This window comes from Hyla sarda, chromosome 9, assembly GCF_029499605.1.
Source record: "Hyla sarda isolate aHylSar1 chromosome 9, aHylSar1.hap1, whole genome shotgun sequence".
Taxonomy (NCBI): Eukaryota; Metazoa; Chordata; class Amphibia; order Anura; family Hylidae; genus Hyla; species Hyla sarda.
In genome coordinates this window covers 171701694-171714879 of record NC_079197.1, presented here as the reverse complement: position 1 = coordinate 171714879, position 13186 = coordinate 171701694, and the positions used below count along the sequence as shown (strand labels likewise).

Genomic DNA, 13186 nt, shown 5'->3' with positions numbered 1-13186 from the left:
GTTATTATTCCTCCTCCATCTTTATCCCCTTGTGTTATTATTCCCTCCTCCATCTTTATCCCCTTGTGTTATTATTCCTCCTCCATCTTTATCCTCTTGTGTTATTATTCCTCCTCCATCTTTATCCCCCTTGTGTTATTATTCCTCCTCCATCTTTATCCCCCTTGTGTTATTATTCCTCCTCCATCTTTATCCCCTTGTGTTATTATTCCCCCTCCTCCATCTTTATCCCCTTGTGTTATTATTCCTCCTCCATCTTTATCTCCTTGTGTTATTATTCCCCCTCCATCTTAATCCCCTTGTGTTATTATTCCTCCTCCTCCTCCATCTTTATCCCCTTGTGTTATTATTCCTCCTCCTCCATCTTTATCCCCTTGTGTTATTATTCCTCCTCCATCTTTATCCCCTTGTGTTATTATTCCCCCTCCATCTTTATCCCCTTGTGTTATTATTCCCCCTCCATCTTTATCCCCTTGTGTTATTATTCACCCTCCTCCATCTTTATCCCCTTGTGTTATTATTCCTCCTCCATCTTTATCTCCTTGTGTTATTATTCCTCCTCCATCTTTATCCCCTTGTGTTATTATTCCTCCTCCATCTTTATCCCCTTGTGTTATTATTCCCCCTCCATCTTTATCCCCTTGTGTTATTATTCCTCCTCCTCCATCTTTATCTCCTTGTGTTATTATTCCTCCTCCATCTTTATCTCCTGGTGTTATTATTCTTCCTCCATCTTTATCCCCTTGTGTTATTATTCCTCCTCCATCTTTATCCCCTTGTGTTATTATTCCTCCTCCATCTTTATCCCCTTGTGTTATTATTCCCCCTCCATCTTTATCCCCTTGTTATTATTCCTCCTCCATCTTTATCCCCTTGTGTTATTATTCCTCCTCCTCCATCTTTATCCCCTTGTGTTATTATTCCTCCTCCATCTTTATCCCCTTGTGTTATTATTCCCTCCTCCATCTTTATCCCCTTGTGTTATTATTCCTCCTCCATCTTTATCCCCTTGTGTTATTATTCCTCCTCCATCTTTATTCCCTTGTGTTATTATTCCTCCTCCATCTTTATCCCCTTGTGTTATTATTCCCCCTCCATCTTTATCCCCTTGTTATTATTCCTCCTCCATCTTTATCCCCTTGTGTTATTATTCCCTCCTCCATCTTTATCCCCTTGTGTTATTATTCCTCCTCCATCTTTATCCCCTTGTGTTATTATTCCTCCTCCATCTTTATTCCCTTGTGTTATTATTCCTCCTCCATCTTTATCCCCTTGTGTTATTATTCCTCCTCCATCTTTATCCCCTTGTGTTATTATTCCTCCTCCATCTTTATCCCCTTGTGTTATTATTCCTCCTCCATCTTTATCCCCTTGTGTTATTATTCCTCCTCCATCTTTATCCCCTTGTGTTATTATTCCTCCTCCTCCATCTTTATCCCCTTGTGTTATTATTCCTCCTCCTCCTCCATCTTTATCCCCTTGTGTTATTATTCCTCCTCCATCTTTATCCCCTTGTGTTATTATTCCTCCTCCATCTTTATCCCCTTGTGTTATTATTCCTCCTCCATCTTTATCCCCTTGTGTTATTATTCCTCCTCCATCTTTATCCTCTTGTGTTATTATTCCTTCTCCATCTTTATCCTCTTGTGTTATTATTCCTCCTCCATCTTTATCCTCTTGTGTTATTATTCCTCCTCCATCTTTATCCCCTTGTGTTATTATTATTCCTCCTCCATCTTTATCCCCTTGTGTTATTATTATTCCTCCTCCATCTTTATCCCCTTGTGTTATTATTCCTCCTCCATCTTTATCTCCTTGTGTTATTATTCCTTCTCCATCTTTATCCCCTTGTCCCATTATTCCGCCTCCATCTTTATCCCCTTGTGTTATTATTCCCTCCTCCATCTTTATCCCCTTGTGTTATTATTCCTCCTCCATCTTTATCCCCTTGTGTTATTATTCCTCCTCCATCTTTATCCCCTTGTGTTATTATTCCTCCTCCTCCATCTTTATTCCCTTGTGTCATTATTCCTCCTCCATCTTTATCCCCTTGTGTTATTATTCCTCCTCCATCTTTATCCCCTTGTGTTATTATTCCTCCTCCATCTTTATCCCCTTGTGTTATTATTCCTCCTCCATCTTTATCCCCTTGTGTTATTATTCCCTCCTCCATCTTTATCCCCTTGTGTTATTATTCCCTCCTCCATCTTTATCCCCTTGTGTTATTATTCCTCCTCCATCTTTATCCCCTTGTGTTATTATTCCTCCTCCATCTTTATCCCCTTGTGTTATTATTCCTCCTCCATCTTTATCCCCTTGTGTTATTATTCCTCCTCCATCTTTATCCCCTTGTGTTATTATTCCCTCCTCCATCTTTATCCCCTTGTGTTATTATCCCTCCTCCATCTTTATCCCCTTGTGTTATTATTCCTCCTCCATCTTTATCCCCTTGTGTTATTATTCCTCCTCCATCTTTATCCCCTTGTGTTATTATTCCCCCTCCATCTTTATTCCCTTGTGTTATTATTCCTCCTCCATCTTTATCCCCTTGTGTTATTATTCCTCCTCCATCTTTATCCCCTTGTGTTATTATTCCTCCTCCATCTTTATCCCCTTGTGTTATTATTCCTCCTCCATCTTTATCCCCTTGTGTTATTATTCCTCCTCCATCTTTATCCCCTTGTGTTATTATTCCTCCTCCTCCATCTTTATCCCCTTGTGTTATTATTCCTCCTCCATCTTTATCCCCTTGTGTTATTATTCCTCCTCCATCTTTATCCCCTTGTGTTATTAATCCTCCTCCTCCATCTTTATCCCCTTGTGTTATTATTCCTCCTCCATCTTTATCCCATTGTGTTATTATTCCTCCTCCTCCATCTTTATCCCCTTGTGTTATTATTCCTCCTCCATCTTTATCCCCTTGTGTTATTATTCCTCCTCCATCTTTATCCCCTTGTGTTATTATTCCTCCTCCATCTTTATCCCCTGTGTTATTATTCCTCCTCCATCTTTATCCCCTTGTGTTATTATTCCTCCTCCATCTTTATCCCCTTGTGTTATTATTCCTCCTCCATCTTTATCCCCCTTGTGTTATTATTCCTCCTCCATCTTTATCTCCTTGTGTTATTATTCCTCCTCCATCTTTATCCCCTTGTGTTATTATTCCCTTCTCCATCTTTATCCCCTTGTGTTATTATTCCCCCTCCATCTTTATCCCCTTGTGTTATTCCTCCTCCTCCATCTTTATCCCCTTGTGTTATTATTCCTCCTCCATCTTTATCCCCTTGTGTTCTTATTCCTCCTCCATCTTTATCCCCTTGTGTTCTTATTCCTCCTCCATCTTTATCCCCTTGTGTTATTATTCCTCCTCCATCTTTATCCCCTTGTGTTATTATTCCTCCTCCATCTTTATCCCCTTGTGTTATTATTCCTCCTCCATCTTTATCCCCCTTGTGTTATTATTCCTCCTCCATATTTATCTCCTTGTGTTATTATTCCTCCTCCATCTTTATCCCCTGTGTTATTATTCCTCCTCCATCTTTATCCCCTTGTGTTATTATTCCTCCTCCATCTTTATCCCCCTTGTGTTATTATTCCTCCTCCATCTTTATCTCCTTGTGTTATTATTCCTCCTCCATCTTTATCCCCTTGTGTTATTATTCCCTTCTCCATCTTTATCCCCTTGTGTTATTATTCCCCCTCCATCTTTATCCCCTTGTGTTATTCCTCCTCCTCCATCTTTATCCCCTTGTGTTATTATTCCTCCTCCATCTTTATCCCCTTGTGTTCTTATTCCTCCTCCATCTTTATCCCCTTGTGTTATTATTCCTCCTCCATCTTTATCCCCTTGTGTTATTATTCCTCCTCCATCTTTATCCCCTTGTGTTATTATTCCTCCTCCATCTTTATCCCCTTGTGTTATTATTCCTCCTCCATCTTTATCCCCTTGTGTTATTATTCCTCCTCCATCTTTATCCCCTTGTGTTATTATTCCTCCTCCATCTTTATCCCCCTTGTGTTATTATTCCTCCTCCATATTTATTTCCTTGTGTTATTATTCCTCCTCCATCTTTATCCCCTTGTGTTATTATTCCTCCTCCATCTTTATCCCTTGTGTTATTATTCCTCCTCCATCTTTATCCCCTTGTGTTATTATTCCTCCTCCATCTTTATCCCCTTGTGTTATTATTCCTCCTCCATCTTTATCCCCCTTGTGTTATTATTCCTCCTCCATCTTTATCTCCTTGTGTTATTATTCCTCCTCCATCTTTATCTCCTTGTGTTATTATTCTTCCTCCTCCATCTTTATCTCCTTGTGTTATTATTCCTCCTCCATCTTAATCCCCCTGTGTTATTATTCCTCCTCCATCTTTATCCCCTTGTGTTATTATTCCTCCTCCATCTTTATCCCCCTGTGTTATTATTCCTCCTCCATCTTTATCTCCTTGTGTTATTCCTCCTCCTCCATCTTTATCCCCTTGTGTTATTATTCCTCCTCCATCTTTATCCCCTTGTGTTATTATTCCTCATTCATCTTTATCCCCTTGTGTTATTATTCCTCCTCCATCTTTATCCCCTTGTGTTATTATTCCTCCTCCATCTTTATCCCCTTGTGTTATTATTCCTCCTCCATCTTTATCCCCTTGTGTTATTACTCCTCCTCCATCTTTATCCCCTTGTGTTATTATTCCTCCTCCATCTTTATCCCCTTGTGTTATTATTCCCTCCTCCATCTTTATCCCCTTGTGTTATTATTCCTCCTCCATCTTTATCCTCTTGTGTTATTATTCCTCCTCCATCTTTATCCCCTTGTGTTATTATTCCTCCTCCATCTTTATCCCCCTTGTGTTATTATTCCTCCTCCATCTTTATCCCCTTGTGTTATTATTCCCCCTCCTCCATCTTTATCCCCTTGTGTTATTATTCCCCCTCCTCCATCTTTATCCCCTTGTGTTATTATTCCTCCTCCATCTTTATCTCCTTGTGTTATTATTCCCCCTCCATCTTAATCCCCTTGTGTTATTATTCCTCCTCCATCTTTATCCCCTTGTGTTATTATTCCTCCTCCTCCATCTTTATCCCCTTGTGTTATTATTCCTCCTCCATCTTTATCCCCTTGTGTTATTATTCCCCCTCCATCTTTATCCCCTTGTGTTATTATTCCCCCTCCATCTTTATCCCCTTGTGTTATTATTCACCCTCCTCCATCTTTATCCCCTTGTGTTATTATTCCTCCTCCATCTTTATCTCCTTGTGTTATTATTCCTCCTCCATCTTTATCCCCTTGTGTTATTATTCCTCCTCCATCTTTATCCCCTTGTGTTATTATTCCCCCTCCATCTTTATCCCCTTGTGTTATTATTCCTCCTCCTCCATCTTTATCTCCTTGTGTTATTATTCCTCCTCCATCTTTATCTCCTGGTGTTATTATTCTTCCTCCATCTTTATCCCCTTGTGTTATTATTCCTCCTCCATCTTTATCCCCTTGTGTTATTATTCCTCCTCCATCTTTATCCCCTTGTGTTATTATTCCTCCTCCATCTTTATCCCCTTGTGTTATTATTCCCCCTCCATCTTTATCCCCTTGTGTTATTATTCCTCCTCCATCTTTATCCCCTTGTGTTATTATTCCCCCTCCATCTTTATTCCCTTGTGTTATTATTCCTCCTCCATCTTTATCCCCTTGTGTTATTATTCCTCCTCCATCTTTATCCCCTTGTGTTATTATTCCTCCTCCATCTTTATCCCCTTGTGTTATTATTCTTCCTCCATCTTTATCCCCTTGTGTTCTTATTCCTCCTCCATCTTTATCCCCCTTGTGTTATTATTCCTCCTCCATCTTTATCCCCCTTGTGTTATTATTCCCTCCTCCATCTTTATCTCCTTGTGTTATTATTCCTCCTCCATCTTTATCCCCTTGTGTTATTATTCCTCCTCCATCTTTATCCCCTTGTGTTATTATTCCTCCTCCTCCATCTTTATCCCCTTGTGTTATTATTCCTCCTCCTCCTCCATCTTTATCCCCTTGTGTTATTATTCCTCCTCCATCTTTATCCCCTTGTGTTATTATTCCTCCTCCATCTTTATCCCCTTGTGTTATTATTCCTCCTCCATCTTTATCCCCTTGTGTTATTATTCCTCCTCCATCTTTATCCTCTTGTGTTATTATTCCTTCTCCATCTTTATCCTCTTGTGTTATTATTCCTCCTCCATCTTTATCCTCTTGTGTTATTATTCCTCCTCCATCTTTATCCCCTTGTGTTATTATTATTCCTCCTCCATCTTTATCCTCTTGTGTTATTATTCCTCCTCCATCTTTATCCCCTTGTGTTATTATTATTCCTCCTCCATCTTTATCCCCTTGTGTTATTATTCCTCCTCCATCTTTATCCCCTTGTGTTATTATTCCTCCTCCATCTTTATCTCCTTGTGTTATTATTCCTTCTCCATCTTTATCCCCTTGTCCCATTATTCCTCCTCCATCTTTATCCCCTTGTGTTATTATTCCCTCCTCCATCTTTATCCCCTTGTGTTATTATTCCTCCTCCATCTTTATCCCCTTGTGTTATTATTCCTCCTCCATCTTTATCCCCTTGTGTTATTATTCCTCCTCCTCCATCTTTATTCCCTTGTGTCATTATTCCTCCTCCATCTTTATCCCCTTGTGTTATTATTCCTCCTCCATCTTTATCCCCTTGTGTTATTATTCCTCCTCCATCTTTATCTCCTTGTGTTATTATTCCTTCTCCATCTTTATCCCCTTGTCCCATTATTCCTCCTCCATCTTTATCCCCTTGTGTTATTATTCCTCCTCCATCTTTATCCCCTTGTGTTATTATTCCTCCTCCATCTTTATCCCCTTGTGTTATTATTCCTCCTCCTCCATCTTTATCCCCTTGTGTTATTATTCCTCCTCCATCTTTATCTCCTTGTGTTATTATTCCTCCTCCATCTTTATCCCCTTGTGTTATTATTCCCTCCTCCATCTTTATCCCCTTGTGTTATTATTCCCTCCTCCATCTTTATCCCCTTGTGTTATTATTCCTCCTCCATCTTTATCCCCTTGTGTTATTATTCCTCCTCCATCTTTATCCCCTTGTGTTATTATTCCTCCTCCATCTTTATCCCCTTGTGTTATTATTCCTCCTCCATCTTTATCCCCTTGTGTTATTATTCCTCCTCCATCTTTATCCCCTTGTGTTATTATTCCCCCTCCATCTTTATCCCCTTGTGTTATTATTCCCCCTCCATCTTTATCCCCTTGTGTTATTATTCCTCCTCCATCTTTATCCCCTTGTGTTATTATTCCTCCTCCATCTTTATCCCCTTGTGTTATTATTCCTCCTCCATCTTTATCTCCTTGTGTTATTATTCCTCCTCCATCTTTATCCCCTTGTGTTATTATTCCCTCCTCCATCTTTATCCCCTTGTGTTATTATTCCCTCCTCCATCTTTATCCCCTTGTGTTATTATTCCTCCTCCATCTTTATCCCCTTGTGTTATTATTCCTCCTCCATCTTTATCCCCTTGTGTTATTATTCCTCCTCCATCTTTATCCCCTTGTGTTATTCCTCCTCCTCCATCTTTATCCCCTTGTGTTATTATTCCTCCTCCATCTTTATCCCCTTGTGTTATTATTCCCCCTCCATCTTTATTCCCTTGTGTTATTATTCCTCCTCCATCTTTATCCCCTTGTGTTATTATTCCTCCTCCATCTTTATCCCCTTGTGTTATTATTCCTCCTCCATCTTTATCCCCTTGTGTTATTATTCCTCCTCCATCTTTATCCCCTTGTGTTATTATTCCTCCTCCATCTTTATCCCATTGTGTTATTATTCCTCCTCCTCCATCTTTATCCCCTTGTGTTATTATTCCTCCTCCATCTTTATCCTCTTGTGTTATTATTCCTTCTCCATCTTTATCCTCTTGTGTTATTATTCCTCCTCCATCTTTATCCTCTTGTGTTATTATTCCTCCTCCATCTTTATCCCCTTGTGTTATTATTCCTCCTCCATCTTTATCCCCTTGTGTTATTATTATTCCTCCTCCATCTTTATCCCCTTGTGTTATTATTCCTCCTCCTCCATCTTTATCCCCTTGTGTTATTATTCCTCCTCCATCTTTATCTCCTTGTGTTATTATTCCTTCTCCATCTTTATCCCCTTGTCCCATTATTCCTCCTCCATCTTTATCCCCTTGTGTTATTATTCCTCCTCCATCTTTATCCCCTTGTGTTATTATTCCTCCTCCATCTTTATCCCCTTGTGTTATTATTCCTCCTCCTCCATCTTTATCCCCTTGTGTTATTATTCCTCCTCCATCTTTATCTCCTTGTGTTATTATTCCTCCTCCATCTTTATCCCCTTGTGTTATTATTCCCTCCTCCATCTTTATCCCCTTGTGTTATTATTCCTCCTCCATCTTTATCCCCTTGTGTTATTATTCCTCCTCCTCCATCTTTATCCCCTTGTGTTATTATTCCTCCTCCTCCATCTTTATCCCCTTGTGTTATTATTCCTCCTCCTCCATCTTTATACCCTTGTGTTATTATTCCTCCTCCTCCATCTTTATCCCCTTGTGTTATTATTCCTCCTCCATCTTTATCCCCTTGTGTTATTATTCCTCCTCCATCTTTATCCCCTTGTGTTATTATTCCTCCTCCATCTTTATCCCCTTGTGCCATTATTATCCGATATGGCAAAAGGGGATCAGAGGGAGGGGGAATGGCGCAAGGGGATTAAGATGGAGGGGGAGAGGGATAATGGCAGAGGGGGGATGGGGAGAAATAAAGCACAAGGCATAACATTTTAATGCCTTGTGCTTTATTACTCCCCATCCCCTCTCCGCCATTATCCCTCTCCCCCTCCATCTTAATGCCTTGTGCTCCGTCCCATACACCCCCCCCCCCCCTCCGGTCTCATACATCCCCCTCCGTTCCATACATCCCCCTCCATACAGTTGTTTTTAACTTTTTGTTTTTCTCCTTTAACTGGCATCCTGCGGTGCCCTGACGTGTGACCACCTCCTGCGCTGTGCGGCAAGTCCGCACAACGTCATGGGAGGTCACACGTCTCCCTCGACCATGCAGCTCACTCACAGTAGCCGCGGCCGCAGCTCGGGCTGCGGCTTCTTTACAGTGAGCTGCCGCGGACGTTCTCCGCTATGCGCTGTCAAATACTGGCCAATGCATGGCCGGTATTTGACAGCGCTTTTGCATACCCCCTGACAGCCCCTGGCGTACCCCAGGTTGAGAACCCAGGCCCTAGAACATAGAAGGATGGGTTGTGATGGAATACAACTCCCAGCAGTGCCGTAATGCGACTTGTTGCCTTTTTTTGCAGGTTCCTTGAAGGCGATGAAGGGGAGGACACGAGCATCATAACCCAGCAGGACATAACCGAGGCGGTGGACATTACTAGCGCATCAAAGGTAAAGATGCCGGCCCAGGGTCCCCGCTGCCTCCTCACGTTTTATTTTCTCTTCCTGACATCGTCATCTGTTTTATTTGCAGCATTTTAACCTCAACCTCAACCAGTTCGGTCCTTACAGGATCAACTACTCTCGGAACGGAAGGTGAGCGGACGTACGACTAAGACTCTCATCCTCCTTGTACATGTGAATATTGTGGAGTTGTAGGAGTGATAGTACTTAACCCTCCGGTGTTCCTTTCTCCCTCAGGCACCTCCTCCTGGCCGGGCAGCGGGGTCATGTCTCCTCCATGGACTGGCATACGAAAACGCTCGGCAGCGAGATGAACGTGATGGAAACGGTTAATGACGTCAGGTGACTTTCACTAGATCAGAATTTTTTTTTTTTAGCATAACATGGCGACAAAGCAAGGCCTGAATTTTGCAAAACTACAACTCTCAGCATGCCCTGACAGCCAAAGGCTGTCCGGGCATGCTGGGAGTTGTAGTTTTGCAACAGCTGGTCAGTCCTGGGTCGGCTGATTTCCTGTGAAGAAACATTATCAGATTCTCTCCAGCTCTATCTGTATACTGCTTTTGCCATCTCTATGGGATCAGGATATATAGTAGTTATACACCTCCCCTCCAGCTCTATCTGTATACTGCTGCTATCTCTGTGGGATCAGGATATATAGTAGTTATACACCTTCCCCCAAGCTCTATCTGTATACTGCTGCTGCTGTCTCTATGGTATCAGGATATATATATATATATATATAATATAGTATTTATACACCTCCTCTCCAGCTCTATCTGTATACTGCTGCTATCACTATGGGTTCATTATATATAGTAGTTATACACCCCCCTCAAGCTCTGAATTTATAGTGCTGCTATCTCTATGGGATCAGGATATATAGTAGTTCTACACCTCCCCTCCAGCTCTATCTGTATACTGTTGCTCTCTCTGTGGGATCAGGATATATAGTAGTTATACAGCTTCCCCCAAGCTCTATCTGTATACTGCTGCTGCTATCTCTATGGGATCAGGATATATAGTAGTTATACAGCTTCCCCCAAGCTCTATCTGTATACTGCTGCTATCTCTATGGGATTAAGATATATAGTTATACATTTCCCCTCCAGCTCTATCTGTATACTGCTGCTATCTCTATGGGATCAGGATATATATATAGTATTTATACACCCCTCCAGCTCAATTTGTATATTGTTGCTGTCACTATGGGTTCATTATATATAGTAGTTATACACCCCCTCAAGCTCTGTCTTTATAGTGCTGCCATCTATGGGATCAGGATATATAGTAGTTACATACACCCCAGCTCTATCTGTATACTGCTACTGCTATTTCTATGAGATCAGGATATATAGTAGTTATACCCCTTCCTCAAGCTCTAGCTGTATACTGCTGCTGCTATCTCTGTGGGATCAGGATATATAGTAGCTATACACTTCCCCTCCAGCTCTATCTGTATACTGCTGCTGCTATTTCTATGAGATCAGGATATATAGTAGTTATACACCTTGTGATACCATGTCTTAGTCATTACACTCTATTAACCCCTTTCAAGCCTGGTCCTGATAGTTGATTCATTCGGGTTCGACAACAAATACTCACCTTGCTCCTGTCTGTGTCCTCCCCTGAAGGTGGCTGCACACTCACAGTATGTTCGCCGTGGCTCAGAAGAAGTGGCTGTACATTTACGACCACCTCGGCGTGGAGCTGCACTGCATCAAAAAGTTCAATGACGTCTTACGGATGGAGTTCCTGCCCTATCACTTCTTACTCGCCACGTGTGTAAGTGTCACGAGCGGCCATGATGGATTTCTTCACTAATGCAACTGGGTCATGTGATCACCACACATGACCCGTGTAAGTTGGATACAAATACAGTATGATAAAAAAAAAGCTTTTAACCTTTTTCTAATATACCTGTTTGCTGTCAGTGAATGGAAACATTGCCGGGATATTGCGCTGATCAGGACTGAATGGTTTTCGGCCTCAACAATGGCGATAATTTTATAATTCATTTCGTCGGTGCAGAGTTGAAAAATTGCGCAATTTTTTATTTATTTTTTTGTGCAATTTTTTTTACATTTTTTTTTTTTGTTTAAAGGCGCAATTTGGCAACTCTGCGCCAATGCCGAGAATGATACATTTCCAAAATGCGCATTTTTGCTGACAACTATCAAACCCCTCCTGTTTGTTTGTTTCCAGAGCGCGCCAGGCTTCCTGCAGTATTTAGATGTCTCTATCGGAAAAGAAATCGCGGCCACGTGCGTGAAAGCCGGGAGGCTGAACGTCATGTGTCAGAACCCGCACAATGCCATCATTCACCTGGGTCACCACAACGGTATCTATACCTTTTTGTGTTCTTCGTTTCCGCTTGCTGTCAGTGAATGGAAACACTTTATTCAACATTGAGACCAGTGTTTCCCAACCAATGTGCCTCCAGCTGTTTCAAAACTTCAACTCCCAGCATGCCCGGACAGCCGTTGGCTGTCCGGGCATGCTGGGAGTTGAAGTTTTGAAACAGCTGGAGGCACATTGGTTGGGAAACACTTTTAGATGCCGCAGTACTCCTGGATTTAATGATCTTCAATGTTTTTTTGCAGGGACCGTCACTCTGTGGAGCCCTTCTGTGAAGGAGCCGCTGGTTAAGATGTTGTGTCACAGGGGAGCCGTCCGGGCCCTGAGCGTTGACAAGACGGGGATGTAGGTGGAAGCTTCTTGTTTTCCCTCACACCTTTCTCTTCCCTTGTGCTGGTGTCTCTGACGTGTTTCTCATTCCCCGTACAGGTACATGGCTTCATCAGGGACGGACAGGAAGCTGACTATCTTCGACCTCCGAACATACAAACCCCTGACGTCCTGTTTCCTACCCCTTGGTGCAGGGTCCCTGTGCCATAGTCAGAGGGGGCTGCTGGCTGCGGGGGTTGGCAACGTGGTGCAGGTAGAGTGACTATATATATCTATATCTATATATATCTATATCTAGTTTTAGTCATGGTATATACCCGGTATTATACTAGCGAGTGGTGCTGATCGCTGTCAGTCCCCTTGTGGAACTAAAGAAAAGTTTACAAATAAAATATACAATAAAGTATAATAAAAGAAAAAAAATTCTTTTATATGCAAAAAACATGAAAAATAAAATAAAAATACTTGGAATATTTGGAATCGCCACATCACCTCCCCAAAAAAAAATTTAAAAAGAAATTGATGAAAAAGTAAAACTGTTTTCCAAAATGGTACCAATAAAAAGTACAGATCACGGTGCAGAAAATGAGCCATGATACCGCTCCGTAGACTACAGCTGCCACAGTTGAAATCAAGTATGTAGCGCATTAATAACTTAGTGTAGCCATAAGACCGCAATGCTTATACTTATCCTACTATCTAATTGTCCGGATACAGAGACCGTAAACCGGGACAATCCTTCCTTGTCATTACGGATCTTTTTGTAGGTCTAAAGTTCTATGTGTTGGTTTTGACCCCCCATATGGCTCGGTCTGTGCATGGTCTTCCCCCTCCCTTTGGCCCCCCCCACGCTCACCCATCTCTTTTGCCTCCAACCCCCTCCCCCCCTCACCCATCTCTTTTGCCTCCAACCCCCCCCCCCCCTCCTCTCCCATCTCTTTTGGCGCCCCCCCCCCCCCCTTTTGGCCCGCCGCGCTCTCTTGCCTCCCCTTTTGGCCCGCCGCGCTCTCTTGCCTCCCCTTTGGCCCGCCGCGCTCTCCCTGCCTCCCCTTTGGCC

At 42.1% G+C, this 13186-nt stretch overlaps 1 protein-coding gene across 2 annotated transcripts in view; it reads left to right on the top strand.

The window, feature by feature from the left end:
• The window catches only part of WDR46 (WD repeat domain 46), a 37191-nt gene that overhangs the window by 19122 nt on the left and 4883 nt on the right, over positions 1-13186 (top strand). For both annotated transcript variants that reach the window (XM_056540409.1, XM_056540408.1), the window contains exons 6-12: positions 9342-9429; positions 9512-9573; positions 9679-9783; positions 11076-11226; positions 11647-11782; positions 12045-12144; positions 12229-12382. In XM_056540409.1, the coding sequence (XP_056396384.1) occupies positions 9342-9429; positions 9512-9573; positions 9679-9783; positions 11076-11226; positions 11647-11782; positions 12045-12144; positions 12229-12382 (796 nt within the window). The remainder of the gene's footprint in view (positions 1-9341; positions 9430-9511; positions 9574-9678; positions 9784-11075; positions 11227-11646; positions 11783-12044; positions 12145-12228; positions 12383-13186) is intronic.